General features: G+C 53.8%; 1 protein-coding gene across 1 annotated transcript in view; it reads left to right on the top strand.

The window, feature by feature from the left end:
* LOC140399913 (serine/threonine-protein kinase MRCK alpha-like) overlaps positions 1-19,388 on the top strand; it is a 188,159-nt gene that overhangs the window by 93,931 nt on the left and 74,840 nt on the right. Inside the window, 6 exon segments of the mRNA XM_072489393.1 lie at positions 5,933-6,133; positions 7,383-7,631; positions 11,734-11,813; positions 13,738-13,871; positions 17,060-17,170; positions 18,952-19,070. Coding sequence (XP_072345494.1) covers positions 5,933-6,133; positions 7,383-7,631; positions 11,734-11,813; positions 13,738-13,871; positions 17,060-17,170; positions 18,952-19,070 — 894 coding nt within the window.

Below are 19,388 nucleotides of genomic sequence, written 5' to 3'. Positions count from 1 at the left end.
CACTCTCCCCTCACTCCCCACACCCTTTAATATCACACCCAGTCTAATGCCACTCTCCCCCTCACTCCCCACACCCTTTAATATCCCACCCAGTCTAATCCCACTCTCCCCCTCACTCCCCGCACCCTTTAATATCCCACCCAGTCTAATCCCACTCTCCCCCCTCACTCCCCGCACCCTTTAATATCCCACCCAGTCTAATCCCACCCTCCCCCTCACTCCCCGCACCCTTTAATATCCCACCCAGTCTAATCCCACCCTCCCCCTCACTCCCCGCACCCTTTAATATCCCACCCAGTCTAATCCCACTCTCCCCCTCACTCCCCGCACCCTTTAATATCCCACCCAGTCTAATCCCACTCTCCCCCTCACTACCCGCACCCTTTAATATCCCACCCAGTCTAATCCCACTCTCCCCCTCACTCCCCGCACCCTTTAATATCCCACCCAGTCTAATCCCACTCTCCCCCTCACTCCCCGCACCCTTTAATATCCCACCCAGTCTAATCCCACTCTCCCCCTCACTCCCCGCACCCTTTAATAACCCACCCAGTCTAATCCCACTCTCCCCCTCACTCCCCACACCCTTTAATATCCCACCCAGTCTAATCCCACTCTCTCCCCTCACTCCCCACACCCTTTAATATCCCACCCAGTCTAATCCCACTCTCTCCCCTCACTCCCCGCACCCTTTAATATCCCACCCAGTCTAATCCCACTCTCCCCCTCACTCCCACACCCTTTAATATCCCACCCATTCTAATCCCACTCTCCCCCTCACTCCCCGCACCCTTTAATATCCCACCCAGTCTAATCCCGCTCTCCCCCTCACTCCCCACACCCTTTAATATCCCACCCAGTCTAATCCCACTCTCCCCCTCACTCCCCGCGCCCTTTAATATCCCACCCAGTCTAATCCCACTCTCCCCCTCACTCCCCGCACCCTTTAATATCCCACCCAGTCTAATCCCACTCTCCCCTCACTCCCCACACCCTTTAATATCACACCCAGTCTAATGCCACTCTCCCCCTCACTCCCCGCACCCTTTAATATCCCACCCAGTCTAATCCCACTCTCCCCCCTCACTCCCCGAACCCTTTAATATCCCACCCAGTCTAATCCCACTCTCCCCCCTCACTCCCCGCACCCTTTAATATCCCACCCAGTCTAATCCCACCCTCCCCCTCACTCCCCGCACCCTTTAATATCCCACCCAGTCTAATCCCACCCTCCCCCCTCACTCCCCACACCCTTTAATATCCCACCCAGTCTAATCCCACTCTCCCCCTCACTCCCCGCGCCCTTTAATATCCCACCCAGTCTAATCCCACTCTCCCCCCTCACTCCCCGCACCCTTTAATATCCCACCCAGTCTAATCCCACCCTCCCCCTCACTCCCCGCACCCTTTAATATCCCACCCAGTCTAATCCCACCCTCCCCCCTCATTCCCCACACCCTTTAATATCCCACCCAGTCTAATCCCACTCTCTCCCCTCACTCCCCGCACCCTTTAATATCCCACCCAGTCTAATCCCACTCTCTCCCCTCACTCCCCGCACCCTTTAATATCCCACCCAGTCTAATCACGCTCTCCCCCTCACTCCCCACACCCTTTAATATCCCACCCAGACTAATCCCACTCTCCCCCTCACTCCCCACACCCTTTAATATCCCACCCAGTCTAATCCCACTCTCCCCCTCACTCCCCGCACCCTTTAATATCCCACCCAGTCTAATCCCACTCTCCCTCTCACTCCCCGCACCCTTTAATATCCCACCCAGTCTAATCCCGCTCTCCCCCTCACTCCCCACACCCTTTAATATCCCACCCAGTCTAATCCCACTCTCCCCCTCACTCCCCGCACCCTTTAATATCCCACCCAGTCTAATCCCGCTCTCCCCCTCACTCCCCACACCCTTTAATATCCCACCCAGTCTAATCCCACTCTCTCCCCTCACTCCCCACACCCTTTAATATCCCACCCAGTCTAATCCCACTCTCTCCCCTCACTCCCCGCACCCTTTAATATCCCACCCAGTCTAATCCCACTCTCCCCCTCACTCCCCACACCCTTTAATATCCCATCCAGTCTAATCCCACCCTCCCCCTCACTCCCCGCACCCTTTAATATCCCACCCAGTCTAATCCCACTCTCCCCCTCACTCCTCGCACCCTTTAATATCCCACCCAGTCTAATCCCACTCTCCCCCCTCACTCCCCGCACCCTTTAATATCCCACCCAGTCCAATCCCACTCTCCCCCTCACTCCCCACACCCTTTAATATCCCACCCAGTCTAATCCCACTCTCCCCTCACTCCCCACACCCTTTAATATCCCACCCAGTCTAATCCCACTCTCCCCCTCACTCCCCACTCCCTTTAATATCCCACCCAGTCTAATCCCACTCTCCCCTCACTCCCCGCACCCTTTAATATCCCACCCAGTCTAATCCCACTCTCCCACTCACGCCCCGCACCCTTTAATATCCCACCCAGTCTAATCCCACCCTCCCCCCTCACTCCCCGCACCCTTTAATATCCCACCCAGTCTAATCCCACTCTCCCCTCACTCCCCGCACCCTTTAATATCCCACCCAGTCTAATCCCACTCTCCCCCTCACTCCCCGCCCCCTTTAATATCCCACCCAGTCTAATCCCACCTTCCCCCTCACTCCCCGCACCCTTTAATATCCCACCCAGTCTAATCCCACTCTCCCCCTCACTCCCCACACCCTTTAATATCCCACCCAGTCTAATCCCGCTCTCCCCCCTCACTCCCCACACCCTTTAATATCCCACCCAGTCTAATCCCACTCTCCCACTCACGCCCCGCACCCTTTAATATCCCACCCAGTCTAATCCCACCCTCCCCCCTCACTCCCCGCACCCTTTAATATCCCACCCAGTCTAATCCCACTCTCCCCTCACTCCCCGCACCCTTTAATATCCCACCCAGTCTAATCCCACTCTCCACTCACTCCCCACCCCCTTTAATATCCCACCCAGTCTAATTCCACTCTCCCCTCACTCCCCGCACCCTTTAATATCCCACCCAGTCTAACTCCACTCTCCCCCTCACTCCCCGCACCCTTTAATATCCCACCCAGTCTAATCCCACTCTCCCCCCTCACTCCCCGAACCCTTTAATATCCCACCCAGTCTAATCCCACTCTCCCCCCTCACTCCCCGCACCCTTTAATATCCCACCCAGTCTAATCCCACTCTCTCCCCTCACTCCCCGCACCCTTTAATATCCCACCCAGTCTAATCCCACTCTCCCCCCTCACTCCCCGAACCCTTTAATATCCCACCCAGTCTAATCCCACTCTCCCCCCTCACTCCCCGCACCCTTTAATATCCCACCCAGTCTAATCCCACCCTCCCCCTCACTCCCCGCACCCTTTAATATCCCACCCAGTCTAATCCCACCCTCCCCCCTCACTCCCCACACCCTTTAATATCCCACCCAGTCTAATCCCACTCTCCCCCTCACTCCCCGCGCCCTTTAATATCCCACCCAGTCTAATCCCACTCTCCCCCCTCACTCCCCGCACCCTTTAATATCCCACCCAGTCTAATCCCACCCTCCCCCTCACTCCCCGCACCCTTTAATATCCCACCCAGTCTAATCCCACCCTCCCCCCTCACTCCCCACACCCTTTAATATCCCACCCAGTCTAATCCCACTCTCTCCCCTCACTCCCCGCACCCTTTAATATCCCACCCAGTCTAATCCCACTCTCTCCCCTCACTCCCCGCACCCTTTAATAGCCCACCCAGTCTAATCACGCTCTCCCCCTCACTCCCCACACCGTTTAATATCCCACCCAGACTAATCCCACTCTCCCCCTCACTCCCCACACCCTTTAATATCCCACCCAGTCTAATCCCACTCTCCCCCTCACTCCCCGCACCCTTTAATATCCCACCCAGTCTAATCCCACTCTCCCTCTCACTCCCCGCACCCTTTAATATCCCACCCAGTCTAATCCCGCTCTCCCCCTCACTCCCCACACCCTTTAATATCCCACCCAGTCTAATCCCACTCTCCCCCTCACTCCCCGCACCCTTTAATATCCCACCCAGTCTAATCCCGCTCTCCCCCTCACTCCCCACACCCTTTAATGTCCCACCCAGTCTAATCCCACTCTCTCCCCTCACTCCCCACACCCTTTAATATCCCACCCAGTCTAATCCCACTCTCTCCCCTCACTCCCCGCACCCTTTAATATCGCACCCAGTCTAATCCCACTCTCCCCCTCACTCCCCACACCTTTTAATATCCCATCCAGTCTAATCCCACCCTCCCCCTCACTCCCCGCACCCTTTAATATCCCACCCAGTCTAATCCCACTCTCCCCCTCACTCCTCGCACCCTTTAATATCCCACCCAGTCTAATCCCACTCTCCCCCCTCACTCCCCGCACCCTTTAATATCCCACCCAGTCCAATCCCACTCTCCCCCTCACTCCCCACACCCTTTAATATCCCACCCAGTCTAATCCCACTCTCCCCTCACTCCCCACACCCTTTAATATCCCACCCAGTCTAATCCCACTCTCCCCCTCACTCCCCACTCCCTTTAATATCCCACCCAGTCTAATCCCACTCTCCCCTCACTCCCCGCACCCTTTAATATCCCACCCAGTCTAATCCCACTCTCCCACTCACGCCCCGCACCCTTTAATATCCCACCCAGTCTAATCCCACCCTCCCCCCTCACTCCCCGCACCCTTTAATATCCCACCCAGTCTAATCCCACTCTCCCCTCACTCCCCGCACCCTTTAATATCCCACCCAGTCTAATCCCACTCTCCCCCTCACTCCCCGCACCCTTTAATATCCCACCCAGTCTAATCCCACCTTCCCCCTCACTCCCCGCACCCTTTAATATCCCACCCAGTCTAATCCCACTCTCCCCCTCACTCCCCGCACCCTTTAATATCCCACCCAGTCTAATCCCACCTTCCCCCTCACTCCCCGCACCCTTTAATATCCCACCCAGTCTAATCCCACTCTCCCCCTCACTCCCCACACCCTTTAATATCCCACCCAGTCTAATCCCGCTCTCCCCCCTCACTCCCCACACCCTTTAATATCCCACCCAGTCTAATCCCACTCTCCCACTCACGCCCCGCACCCTTTAATATCCCACCCAGTCTAATCCCACCCTCCCCCCTCACTCCCCGCACCCTTTAATATCCCACCCAGTCTAATCCCACTCTCCCCTCACTCCCCGCACCCTTTAATATCCCACCCAGTCTAATCCCACTCTCCACTCACTCCCCACCCCCTTTAATATCCCACCCAGTCTAATTCCACTCTCCCCTCACTCCCCGCACCCTTTAATATCCCACCCAGTCTAACTCCACTCTCCCCCTCACTCCCCGCACCCTTTAATATCCCACTAGGTCTAATCCCACTCTCTCCCCTCATTCCCCACACCCTTTAATATCCCACCCAGTCTAATCCCTCTCTCCCCTCACCCTTTAATATCCCACACAGTCTAATCCCACTCTCCCCTTACCCCGCACCCTTTAATATCCCACCCAGTGTAATCCCACTCTCCCCTCACTCCCCGCACCCTTTAATATCCCACCCAGTCTAACCCCGCTCTCCCCCTCACTCCCCGCACCCCTTAATATCCCACCCAGTCTAATCCCACTCTCCCCCTCACTCCCCGCACCCTTTAATATCCCACCCAGTCTAATCCCACTCTCCCCCTCACTCCCCGCACCCTTTAATATCCCACCCAATCTAATCCCACTCGCCCCCCTCACTCCCCGCACCATTTAATAGTCTCCATCCCTCGTGACACCCCGACTCTCTGGGAGAGGATCTCGCTGAGCGACATTTGCCGTGCCTGGTTGAGAGGGGGGGCCATTTACAGCTTTGTCCCCTCACGCTCGGTATCTTCCCTCGGCGACAGGTTGAAACCTCGATGGCCGTGGGGACGCCGGATTACATCTCCCCGGAGATCCTGCAGGCGATGGAGGTCGGCAAGGGCAAGTATGGCTCGGAGTGTGACTGGTGGTCCCTGGGGGTCTGCATGTACGAGCTTCTGTTCGGAGAGACCCCTTTCTACGCCGAGTCCCTGCTGGAGACGTACAGCAAAATCATGAACCATAAGGTGGGCAGGCGAGGCGTGATTCCTTAAACTGGGAACACCTGGAATAATAACTAGGCTTCGTGGAATCGTAGGCCGGGATTTTTTCTTTCGTTCGTTGTATGGGATGAGGGCAACGCTGGGCCGTGCCCAGCGCTCACTCCCCATCCCTAATTGCCCCCCGAGAAGGTGGTGGGTGAGCCGCCATCTTGAATCCGCCGCAGCCCCCGTGTAGGTGCAGGTACACCCGCCGTGCTGTTAGGGAGGGAGATCCAGGATTTTGTCCTTGCTCCCAAAGCCTCGCCATCTCTCTTCGCCGGCCTTGCACGGTAGCGCAGTGGCTAGCACTGCCGCCTCACAGCGCCAGGGTCCCGGGTTCGATTCCCGGGCTTGGGTCACTGTCTGTGGCGGAGTCGGCACGTTCTCCCCCCCCCCCGTGTCTGCGCGGGTTTCCTCCGGGTGCTCCGGTTTCCTCCCACAAGTCCCCGAAAGACGTGCTTGTCGGGTGAATTGGACATTCCGAATTCTCCCTCCGTGTCCCCGAACAGGCGCCGGAATGTGGCGACGAGGGGATTTTCACAGTCACTTCATTGCGGCGTTAATGTAAACCTACTTGTGACAATAAGGATTATTAAAAACATTCCCTCAAATCTTCCTCCTTGTGGCCCGAGTGTATTTGGCCCCCGTGTCGTGAGTTCATTCAATGATTTTCTTTCAAAGTGTTTTGGGATGTTTCATTACATTAAGGGCAGCAAATAAATGTAGGTGGAGGGCGGCGCAGTGGTTAGCACCGCTGCCTCACGGCGCCGAGGTCCCGGGTTCGATCCCGGCCGAAGGTGGATGGGCCGCGCTAAAATTGCCCCTGAATTGGGAAAAATCGGGGTGGGGGTGGGGGTGGGGGGGGGGGGGGGGTCGCTCAATTATTTTCGAAGGGGGGGGGATTGAGAAACCCTCAAGGGCCGAACAGGGACTTGAACTCTGGACCCTCAGTCCACTGACTGAGCAAGCCGGCTCCCAGTTGAAGGTGTAATGTCAAGATGAAGGATCAAGGGATATGTGGGGGGGGGGGGGGTTGGGGGGGGGGGGCAGGGACAGGTTGCTGAGTTGGGTAATCAGCCGGGGTCAGACCGAATGGCGGAGCGGGCTAGACGGGCCGAATGGCCTCCTCCTGCTCCTATCTCCGGTGTAAGTTGTTGTCGGGAATGCCATGCCTCAGATCACGGCTCACCCACCCACCCACCTTTGTATCTCCCCCCCACCCCCCCCCCCGCAGGATCAGCTGACCTTCCCGGCGGACATCAGCGACGTGTCGGAGGCCGCCCGCGACCTGATCGCCAGGCTGGTCTGCAGCAAGGACAAGCGCCTGGGCCAGGCGGGCATCGGCGACCTGCAGGAGCACCCGTTCTTCGCCGGCATCGACTGGCGCCGGGTCCGCGACCTCCCGCCGCCCTACATCCCCGAGGTCACCAGCCCCACCGACACGTCCAACTTCGACGTGGACGACGACGTGCTGAAGGCGGCGGTGAGTCGCAGGGGGGGGGGGGGGGCGTGGGGGGGGGGGCGTCGAGCGGCCGCGTGCAGGCGGGGGGGGCGGGGCGTCGAGCAGCCGTGTGCAGGCGGGGGGGGCGGGGCATCGAGCAGCCGTGTGCAGGCGGGGGGGGGGGGGCGCGGGAGCGTGTGGCGGGCACACGACCCAATCCGACTGCGGCCTGTATTTATCCTTGGGCAGTCAACGCAGAGCCGGTTGGGCCGTTGAAACGTGGGAACGGGTGCGGTCAAAGGTTTGGCCGGTGATGCAACTTAAGAGGGCCAAGACTTGTGTCTCGAGTTCCACATTCCCCAATATCCCATCTATCCCCCTCCCGCCTCGATAACCAACCGGCTCCCTCGACCATCGCGAATCTCTCGACCCCCGCTTTAGAAACATTGGGTGGCCCCGCCCTCCGCCGCCTACTCAAGCAGCGGAGTTCCAAAGTCGCACAAACCTCCGAGACGAAGACAATTCTCCTCAGGCACTCGCTACCCTCCGTGGAAAAAAACTTCCCTCGCACATCTCCTCTAAACTTTCTCCCTCGCACCTTAAGGGGGCGATTCTCCGAGCCCCGGGACGGAGAGCCCACACATTTATACTCCGCCTGCTGGGCGGAGCCAGCACTTCTACCAGCCGGACCGTGCGTGCCTGGTGAAGGCCTCGCGCCCCTTTGAACGCCTCAGCGTGGATTTCGAAGGGCCCCTCCCCTCCACCGACCGAAACACGTATTTTCTTGACGTGATCGACGAATACTCCAGATTCCCCTTCGCCGCCCCATGCCCCGATATGACGTCTGCCACCGTCATCAAAGCCCTCAGCACCATCTTCGCTCTGTTCGGTTTCCCCGCCTACGTCCACAGCGACCGGGGATCCTCATTTATGAGCGATGAGCTGCGCCAGTTCCTGCTCAGCAAGGGCATCGCCTCGAGCAGGACGGCCAGCTACAACCCCCGGGGAAACGGGCAAGTGGAGAGGGAGAATGGGAAGGTCTGGAAGCCCTACGGTCCAGAAATCTCCCGGCCTCCCGCTGGCAGGAGGTCCTCCCCGACGCCCTCCACTCCATCCGGTCGCCCCTTGCCCTGCGACGAACGACACTCCCCATGAACGTCTCGTTGCCCGCCCCAGGAAGTCCACCTCCGGGGTTTCGCACCCAGCTCCAGGACCCGCTCTCCTTCGCAAGCACGTGCGACTCCGCAAGGCGGACCGGTTGGTCGAGAGGGTACAGCTACTCCACGCGAGCCCGCAGTACGCCTCGTGGCGTACCCCGACGGCCGCCAAGACACAGTCTCCCTCAGGGACCTGGTGCCAGCTGGGCCCCCCCCCCCACCCCCCCTCTCTCTCTGCCCCGGCGCCACCCTTCCTCCCCCCAGCGCACCTCACCAGAGCCCCCGCTCCAGGACGATCCGTCCTCCCCTTGGTTCCACCCGGGGATGAAGATGAGGACTACACGCTCCCGGAGTCACCGGCGACCGAGCCGGCGCCTGAATCCCCACCGGGACTGCGCCCGATTAGCCTCCCGCAGCTGCTGCCAAAATGGCTGCAGCTCGGGGAGCACACACATTTATACTCCGCCTACTGGGCGGAGCCAGCAGGCAGGGATCTACCCCCGTACCTGTAGTACAGGGGCCTTACCGTAATACACCTCATATGTGATATATATACAACAGTGGTGATTACCACACTCACCACCCTCTGTGTGAAAAAACTTCCCTCGCGCATCTCTTCTAAACTTTCTCCCTCGCACCTTAAACCTATGTCCCCTATATACGCAACAATTGAGTGGCTGCGGCTCCTCGGAGCAGAGAATGCGAAAGATTCACTACCTGTGGAGTGAGGAGGTTTCTGCTCAGCTCGGTCCAAGATGGCCGACGCCCTGGTCCTGCGACTCTGACCCTGCGTTCTTGAGGGCCACTGGGCTCTTGGTGTCTACCCTGACAAACCGCTGTAGAATTTGATATGCTTTGCTGGGAAGCCCTCCCGCCTCTCCCGAACCAGCGTGGGAATGCGGGCCGGTTACCGAAAGCAGCCGAGAGAGAGGTTTGCCGAGCGAGTGCCAAAGACTAGGCCTCAGGCCTGCCGAGGGCCTGGCTGCCAGCGCTGGGGCGATCAATCCCGGGGTGTCATAATGGACCGACACACACACACACTGATGGGCATGCAGTGGGGCCAATCAGCATACACAACACCGCAGCCAATCACCAGTGAGAGCACACGCACTATAAAGACAGGGGACAGGAGAGTTCCCGCTCATTCTAGTAGCAGCCAGCTCGGAGCACAGAGCTCACAGCCTGCAACACAGACATTCACCATGTGCTGAGCTCATCACCTGGTTAGGACTAGGCAAGGGTCAACAGTTAAAGCTGGTATTGCATTTACCCACAATTCAGGTATGTTAATATAGTTAACCTTATAATAAAATAGAGTCGCACCACTTCCAGTGTTGGTGACCAGTTTGTGATCCAGAACACCCAACACATCACGGGGGACGCGCAAGGGCTGTGAATGGGAGGGACGCACAGGTCTTGAGGTCCGGAGGTGGACGCAGAGGTCAGCAGGGGAGGGCGAGGCCACGGAAGGGTTTGAACATGGGGATAGGAGTTTTAAATTCGAAGGGAGCCAATATCGGTGAGCGGACAACGAGGCTGATGGGTAAATGGGACTTGGTGCCAGGTAACGTGCACACAGCGGCAGGGTTCTGGAGGCTAAGCTATCACAGGGAAGATGAGAGATCTACAAGGAGAGGATTGGGTTAGTCAGGACTGGGGTTAATTACAACATTATTTCCACAGTTGCCCCATCGTCCCTTAGGAGCGGAGCTTTACTCTGTATCTAACTCCATGCGGTACCTGTGCTGGGAGTGTTTGATGGGGACCGTGTAGAGGGAGCTTTACTCTGTATCTAACCCCGTGCTGTACCTGTCCTGGGAGTGTTTGATGGGGACAGTGTAGAGGGAGCTTTACTCTGTATCTAACCCCGTGCTGTACCTGTGCTGGGAGTGTTTGATGGGGACAGTGTAAAGGGAGCTTTATTCTGTATCTAACCCCGTGCTGTACCTGTCCTGGGAGTGTTTGATGGGGACAGTGTAGAGGGAGCTTTACTCTGTATCTAACCCCGTGCTGTACCTGTCCTGGGAGTGTTTGATGGGGACAGTGTAGAGGGAGCTTTACTCTGTATCTAACCCCGTGCTGTACCTGTCCTGGGAGTGTTTGATGGCGACAGTGTAGAGGGAGCTTTACTCTGTATCTAACCCCGTGCTGTACCTGTCCTGGGAGTGTTTGATGGCGACAGTGTAGAGGGAGCTTTACTCTGTATCTAACCCCTTGCTGTACCTGTCCTGGGAATGTTTGATGGGGGCAGTGTAGAGGGAGCTTTACTCTGTATCTAACTCCATGCTGTACCTGTCCTGGGAGTGTTTGATGGGGGACAGTGCAGAGGGAGCTTTACTCTGTATCTAACCCCGTGCTGTACCTGTCCTGGGAGTGTTTGATGGGGACAGTGTAGAGGTAGCTTTACTCTGTATCTAACCTCGTGCTGTACCTGTCCTGGGAGTGTTTGATGGGGACGGTGTAGCGGGAGCTTTACTCTGTATCTAACTCCATGCTGTACCTGTCCTGGGAGTGTTTGATGGGGGACAGTGCAGAGGGAGCTTTACTCTGTATCTAACCTCGTGCTGTACCTGTCCTGGGAGTGTTTGATGGGGACAGTGTCGAGGGAGCTTTACCCTGTATCTAACCCCGTGCTGTACCTGTCCTGGGAGTGTTTGATGGGGACAGTGTAGAGGGAGCTTTACTCTGTATCTAACCCCGTGCTGTACCTGTCCTGGGAGTGTTTGATGGGGACAGTGTAGAGGGAGCTTTACTCTGTATCTAACCCCGTGCTGTACCTGTCCTGGGAGTGTTTGATGGGGACGGTGTAGAGGGAACTTTACTCTGTATCTAACTCCATGCTGTACCTGTCCTGGGAGTGTTTGATGGGGGACAGTGTAGAGGGAGCTTTACTCTGTATCTAACCCCGTGCTGCACCTGTCCTGGGAGTGTTACCTGTAACTGTCCCTCTGTGAGGGAGGTGTAACTGTGATGTTTGTGTATTACAGGATTCAGCTCCGCCTCCCAGCCGCGGTGCTTTCTCCGGAGCGCACCTCCCCTTTGTTGGATTCACCTATACGTCCAACTGGTGAGTGACAGTGGTGCGCAGATCACATCCTCTTCACTCAGGAAACTTCAGCCAATCTGATCCCTCCTGGTTTGACATTAATACACTGTGTGCTAACTGCCGAAAGCCTGTCCACCATCTCCAAGGCACAAGTCAGGAGTGTGAGGGAATACTCTCCACTCGCCTCAACCATCGACGCACAGCGGCAGCCGTGCGCACCGCCTACAATGCGCGCCGCAGCCACTCGCCGACACTCCAATGCCTTCAGCCGTTTCTTGATATGACCTGTCAACATCACAGATACCAATCTTCAGCCAGTTCGGATGGATACAGAACTGGCTCGGTCATAGAAGGCAGAGAGTAGCAATGGAGGGATGCTTTTCTAATTGGAGGGCTGTGACTAGTGGTGTTCCGCAGGGATCAGTGCTGGGACCTTTGCTCTTTGTAATATATATAAATGATTTGGAGGAAAATGTAACTGGTCTGATTAGTAAGTTTGCAGACGACACAAAGGTTGGTGGAATTGCGGATAGCGATGAGGACTGTCAGAGGATACAGCAGGATTTAGATTGTTTGGAGACTTGGGCGGAGAGATGGCAGATGGAGTTTAATCCGGACAAATGTGAGGTAATGCATTTTGGAAGGTCTAATGCAGGTAGGGAATATACAGTGAATGGTAGAACCCTCAAGAGTATTGAAAGTCAAAGAGATCTAGGAGTACAGGTCCACAGGTCACTGAAAGGGGCAACACAGGTGGAGAAGGTAGTCAAGAAGGCATACGGCATGCTTGCCTTCATTGGCCGGGGCATTGAGTATAAGAATTGGCAAGCCATGTTGCAGCTGTATAGAACCTTAGTTAGGCCACACTTGGAGTATAGTGTTCAATTCTGGTCGCCACACTACCAGAAGGATGTGGAGGCTTTAGAGAGGGTGCAGAAGAGATTTACCAGGATGTTGCCTGGTATGGAGGGCATTAGCTATGAGGAGAGGTTGAATAAACTCGGTTTGTTCTCACTGGAACGACGGAGGTTGAGGTGCGACCTGATAGAGATCTACAAAATTATGAGGGGCATAGACAGAGTGGATAGTCAGAGGCTTTTCCCCGGGGTAGAGGGGTCAATTACTAGGGGGCATAGGTTTAAGGTGCGAGGGGCAAGGTTTAGAGGAGATGTACGAGGCAAGTTTTTTACACAGAGGGTAGTGGGTGCCTGGAACTCGCTGCCGGAGGAGGTGGTGGAAGCAGGGACGATAGTGACATTTAAGGGGCATCTTGACAAATACATGAATAGGATGGGAATAGAGGGATACGGACCCAGGAAGTGTAGAAGATTTTAGTTTAGTCGGGCAGCATGGTCGGCACGGGCTTGGAGGGCCGAAGGGCCTGTTCCTGTGCTGTACATTTCTTTGTTCTTTGTTCTTTGTTCAGTTAATGCCGCGTGTTATCAAGAAACGGCTGAAGGCGCCGGGTACTGCAAAGGCTTTGGGCCCTGACAGTATCCCGGCAATAGTACTGAAGACCTGTGCTCCAGACCTTGCCGCACCCCGAGCCAAGCTGTTCCAGTACAGCTACAACACTGGCATCTACCCAGCAATGTGGAAAATCACCCAGGTGTGTCCTGTACACAAGGAACAGGACAAATCCAACCCAGCCAATTACCATCTGCCTTCCCTGACGCCCTTCACTCCAATGTCACTGGGCCCAAATCCCAGAACTCCCTCCCTAACAGCACTGCGGGTGTACCTACGCCGCACGGGCCTCCAGCGGGTTCAAGGTGGCGGCTCACCCACCACCTTCTCGAGGGGCAATTAGGGACGGGCAACAATGCTGGGCCCTCCCAGGGACGCCCCCAGCCCAGGACTGTTGACCAAACAAATAAGAGGCTGCGTTTGTGTGTTGCGTCTGGGTTTACATGCTTCAGGTGACAGGTTTCTGCATCTCCTCCAGCTCGCTGTCCGACCGAGGGTACCTGAAGGATACCCAGGGACCGGCCTCACTGGATAACCGCCAAGCTGAAGCATTTGAGAAGAAGATAAGGCAGCTGGAGATTGACAAGAGGGAACTGAACCGCAAACTTCAAGGTGCGACTTAGACATGCAAGTCGATTAATGGCCACAATTTTAGTTGCAACTTGTTGAAGCTTGAAGCTTCCTGGGGAAAAATAAGTGAGATTGTCAAAATTCGGATCCGAATACTAGACTCTTGTGGGACTCAAGAGCGAGTTACAGACTGGAATCTAATCGAGAGGTTCGGGGTGGTTTATATATAGAATAACAGATACCCGGGAGTGAGTTACCGACTGGAATCCAATCGAGGGGTTCGGGGTGGTTTATATATAGAATAACAGATACCCGGGAGTGAGTTACAGACTGGAATCTAATCGAGGGGTTCGGGGTGGTTTATATATAGAATAACAGAGACCCGGGAGTGAGTTACAGACTGGAATCTAATCGAGGGGTTCGGGGTGGTTTATATATAGAATAACAGAGACCCGGGAGTGAGTTACCGACTGGAATCTAATCGAGGGGTTCGGGGTGGGTTATATATAGAATAACAGATACCCGGGAGTGAGTTACAGACTGGAATCTAATCGAGGGGTTCGGGGTGGTTTATATATAGAATAACAGATACCCGGGAGTGAACAACAGACTGGAATTTAATCGAGGGGTTCGGGGTGGTTTATATATAGAATAACAGATACCCGGGAGTGAGTTACAGACTGGAATCTAATCGAGAGGTTCGGGGTGGTTTATATATAGAATAACAGATACCCGGGAGTGAGTTACAGACTGGAATCTAATCGAGGGGTTTGGGGTGGTTTATATATAGAATAACAGATACCCGGGAGTGAACAACAGACTGGAATTTAATCGAGGGGTTCGGGGTGGTTTATATATAGAATAACAGATACCCCGGGAGTGAGTTACAGACTGGAATCTAATCGAGGGGTTCAGGGTGGTTTATATATAGAATAACAGATACCCGGGAGTGAGTTACAGACTGGAATCTAATCGAGGGGTTCGGGGTGGTTTATATATAGAATAACAGATACCCGGGAGTGAGTTACAGACTGGAATCTAATCGAGGGGTTCCGGGTGGTTTATATATAGAATAACAGATACCCGGGAGTGAGTTACAGACTGGAATCTAATCGAGGGGTTCGGGGTGGTTTATATATAAAATAACAGATACCCGGGAGTGAGTTACAGACTGGAATCTAATCGAGGGGTTCGGGGTGGTTTATATATAGAATAACAGATACCCGGGAGTGAGTTACAGACTGGAATCTAATCGAGGTGTTCGGGGTGGTTTATATATAGAATAACAGATACCCGGGAGTGAGTTACAGACTGGAATCTAATCGAGGGGTTCCGGGTGGTTTATATATAGAATAACAGATACCCGGGAGTGAGTTACAGACTGGAATCTAATCGAGGGGTTCGGGGTGGTTTATATATGAATAACAGATACCCGGGAGTGAGTTACAGACTGGAATCTAATCGAGGGGTTCGGGGTGGTTTATATATGAATAACAGATACCTGGGAGTGAGTTACAGGCTGGAATCTAATCGAGAGGTTCGGGGTGGTTTATATATAGAATAACAGATACCCGGGAGCGAGTTACAGACTGGAATCTAATCGAGGGGTTCCGGGTGTTTATAAAGAATAACAGATACCCGGGAGTGAGTTACAGACTGGAATCTAATCGAGGGGTTCGGGGTGGTTAATATATAGAATAACAGATACCCGGGAGTGAGTTACGGACTGGAATCTAATCGAGGGGTTCGGGGTGGTTAATATATAGAATAACAGATACCCGGGAGTGAGTTACAGACTGGAATCTAATCGAGAGGTTCGGGGTGGTTTATATATAGAATAACAGATACCCGGGAGTGAGTTACAGACTGGAATCTAATCGAGGGGTTCGGGGTGGTTTATATATAGAATAACAGATACCCGGGAGTGAGTTACAGACTGGAATCTAACCGAGGGGTTCCGGGTGGTTTATATATAGAATAACAGATACCCGGGAGTGAGTTACAGACTGGAATCTAACCGAGGGGTTCGGGTGGTTTATATATAGAATAACAGATACCCGGGAGTGAGTTACAGACTGGAATCTAATCGAGGGGTTCAGGGTGGTTTATATATAGAATAACAGATACCCGGGAGTGAGTTACAGACTGGAATCTAATCGAGGGGTTCGGGGTGGTTTATATATAGAATAACAGATACCTGGGAGTGAGTTACAGACTGGAATCTAATCGAGGGGTTCGGAGTGGTTTATATACAGAATAACAGATACCCGGGAGTGAGTTACAGACTGGAATCTAATCGAGGGGTTCGGGGTGGTTTATATATAGAATAACAGATACCCGGGAGTGAGTTACAGACTGGAATCTAATCGAGGGGTTCGGGGTGGTTTATATATAGAATAACAGATACCCGGGAGTGAGTTACAGACTGGAATCTAATCGAGGGGTTCCGGGTGGTTTATATATAGAATAACAGATACCCGGGAGTGAGTTACAGACTGGAATCTAATCGAGGGGTTCGGGGTGGTTTATATATAGACTAACAGATACCCGGGAGTGAGTTACAGACTGGAATCTAATCGAGGGGTTCCGGGTGGTTTATATATAGAATAACAGATACCCGGGAGTGAGTTACAGACTGGAATCTAATCGAGGGGTTCGGGGTGGTTTATATATAGAATAACAGATACCCGGGAGTGAGTTACAGACTGGAATCTAATCGAGGGGTTCGGGGTGGTTTATATATAAAATAACAGATACCCGGGAGTGAGGTACAGACTGGAATCTAATCGAGGGGTTCGGGATGGTTTATATATAGAATAACAGATACCCGGGAGTGAGTTACAGACTGGAATCTAATCGAGGGGTTCGGGATGGTTTATATATAGAATAACAGATACCATGGAGTGAGTTACAGACTGGAATCTAATCGAGGGGTTCGGGGTGGTTAATATATAGAATAACAGATACCCGGGAGTGAGTTACAGACTGGAATCAGGGATTTTCTGTGGAGAAGGAACAGACAATGGAAGCTGACAGGTTGCGGTCTGATGGAGGGGATTGGATGTTTCATTGTGAATCATTCTCAATCAGCTGAGTCTATCATTGTTAACAGTTAGCCACTGTTTCAATATTTTCTCTGCCAACTTGTGGTATTCCCTGGGGATTCCTGGGTGCCTGTTGTGTGATCAATCCCGATCCCTCTGTGATGCTTAACTTACTTTTAATGACAGATTCGCTCCAGAAGATCTCCCCTGGTCACAGTAGCCCAGGAGCAGCTGGTAAAGAATCAGAACTCAAAGGTTTGAAAGAGGAAATGTTGATCTTGAAAAACAAACTGGCAGGTGAGAATCCAGTTTTATATCAGCACGAATTAGCACCAAAAAACTGCTCGATTCACTTATACCATGTAGAGGGAGCTTTACTCTGTATCTAACCCCGTGCTGTACCCGTCCTGGGAGTGTTTGATGGGGACAGTGTAGAGGGAGCTTTACTCTGTATCTAACCCCGTGCTGTGCCCGTCCTGGGAGTGTTTGATGGGGACAGTGTAGAGGGAGCTTTACTCTGTATCTAACCCCGTGCTGTGCCCGTCCTGGGAGTGTTTGATGGGGACAGTGTAGAGGGAGCTTTACTCTGTATCTAACCCCGTGCTGTACCTGTCCTGGGAGTGTTTGATGGGGACAGTGTAGTGGGAGCTTTACTCTATATCTAACCCTGTGCTGTACCTGTCCTGGGAGAGTTTGATGGGGACAGTGTAGAGGGAGCTTTACTCTGTATCTAACCCCGTGCTGTACCTGTCCTGGGAGTGTTTGATGGGGACAGCGTAGAGGGAGCTTTACTCTGTATCTAACCCCGTACTGTACCTGTCCTGGGAGTGTTTGATGGGGACAGTGTAGAGGGGGCTTTACTCTATATCTAACCCTGTGCTGTACCTGTCCTGGGAGAGTTTGATGGGGACAGTGTAGAGGGAGCTTTACTCTGTATCTAACCCCGTGCTGTACCTGTCCTGGGAGTGTTTGATGTGGACAGCGTAGAGTGAGCTTTACTCTGTATCTAACCCCGTGCTGTATTTGTCCTGGGAGTGTTTGATGGGGGACAGTGTAGAGGGAGCTTTACTCTGTATCTAACCCCGTGCTGTACCTGTCCTGGGAGTGTTTGATGAGGACAGTGTAGAGGGAGCTTTACTCTGTATCGAACCCCGTGCTGTACCTGTCCTGGAAATGTTTGATGGAGCCAGTGTAAAGGGAGCTTTACCCTGTATCTAACCCCGTGCTGTACCTGTCCTGGGAGTGTTTGATGGGGACAGTGTAGTGGGAGCTTTACTCTATATCTAACCCTGTGCTGTACCTGTCCTGGGAGAGTTTGATGGGGACAGTGTAGAGGGAGCTTTACTCTGTATCTAACCCCGTGCTGTACCTGTCCTGGGAGTGTTTGATGGGGACAGCGTAGAGGGAGCTTTACTCTGTATCTAACCCCGTACTGTACCTGTCCTGGGAGTGTTTGATGGGGACAGTGTAGAGGGGGCTTTACTCTATATCTAACCCTGTGCTGTACCTGTCCTGGGAGAGTTTGATGGGGACAGTGTAGAGGGAGCTTTACTCTGTATCTAACCCCGTGCTGTACCTGTCCTGGGAGTGTTTGATGGGGACAGCGTAGAGGGAGCTTTACTCTGTATCGAACCCCGTGCTGTACCTGTCCTGGAAATGTTTGATGGAGCCAGTGTAAAGGGAGCTTTACCCTGTATCTAACCCCGTGCTGTACCTGTCCTGGGAGTGTTTGATGGGGACAGTGTAGAGGGAGCTTTACTCTGTATCTAACCCCGTGCTGTACCTGTCCTGGGAGTGTTTGATGGGGACAGTGTAGAGGGAGCTTTTTGGAGTGCGGTCAGTGGGGGAACGAAGAGACCGATCGAAGATTTGTCAAGTAAAAGGGCACGGTCCCATCCACTGGGAGGCGCTGTCCTCGTTGACCCATGACCTCTGGTGTCCTCTCCATTTTTCTCACCCCTGTCCTCAATGTCCTCCCAGAACCTCTTCCTTATCCTCGCTGCCCTCCTTAATGTCCCCCTCCCCAAGGAGCCGCCTTGTGATTCTGATTTCTGGACTCTCAAACTGCTGCTTTTCAGAGAGCCACCTGGAAAATGAGGAGCAGGGGAAGAGCAGGAATGAAGCTGAGAACCATCAACTCCGAGCCTTGGAGAAGCAGCTGAAGACCCTCAAACTGGAGAAAGAGGACGTCTATAAGGTATTCACGTCTCTTAATCCATGTGTCTCTCATTTTCCTGTTTGCCATTGATCTCTGAGTGACCCTTGTCACCATTAATCTCTAAGTGACCCTTGGCGCCATTGATCTCTAAGTGACCCTTGGCGCCATTGATCTCTAAGTGACCCTTGGCGCCATTGATATCTAAGTGACCCTTGGCTCCATTGATCTCTAAGTGACCCTCTGTGCCATTGATTTCTAAGTGACCCTTGGCACATTGATGTCTAAGTGACCCTTGTCACCATTGATCTTTAAGTGACACTTGGCACCATTGATCTCTAAGTCACCCTTGGTGATATT

The sequence above is a fragment of the Scyliorhinus torazame genome, chromosome 24, assembly GCF_047496885.1.
Source record: "Scyliorhinus torazame isolate Kashiwa2021f chromosome 24, sScyTor2.1, whole genome shotgun sequence".
In the NCBI taxonomy this organism is placed as follows: domain Eukaryota; kingdom Metazoa; phylum Chordata; class Chondrichthyes; order Carcharhiniformes; family Scyliorhinidae; genus Scyliorhinus; species Scyliorhinus torazame.
The sequence above is the reverse complement of the archived record's forward strand: the minus strand, read 5'-3'. Positions and strand labels throughout refer to the sequence as shown.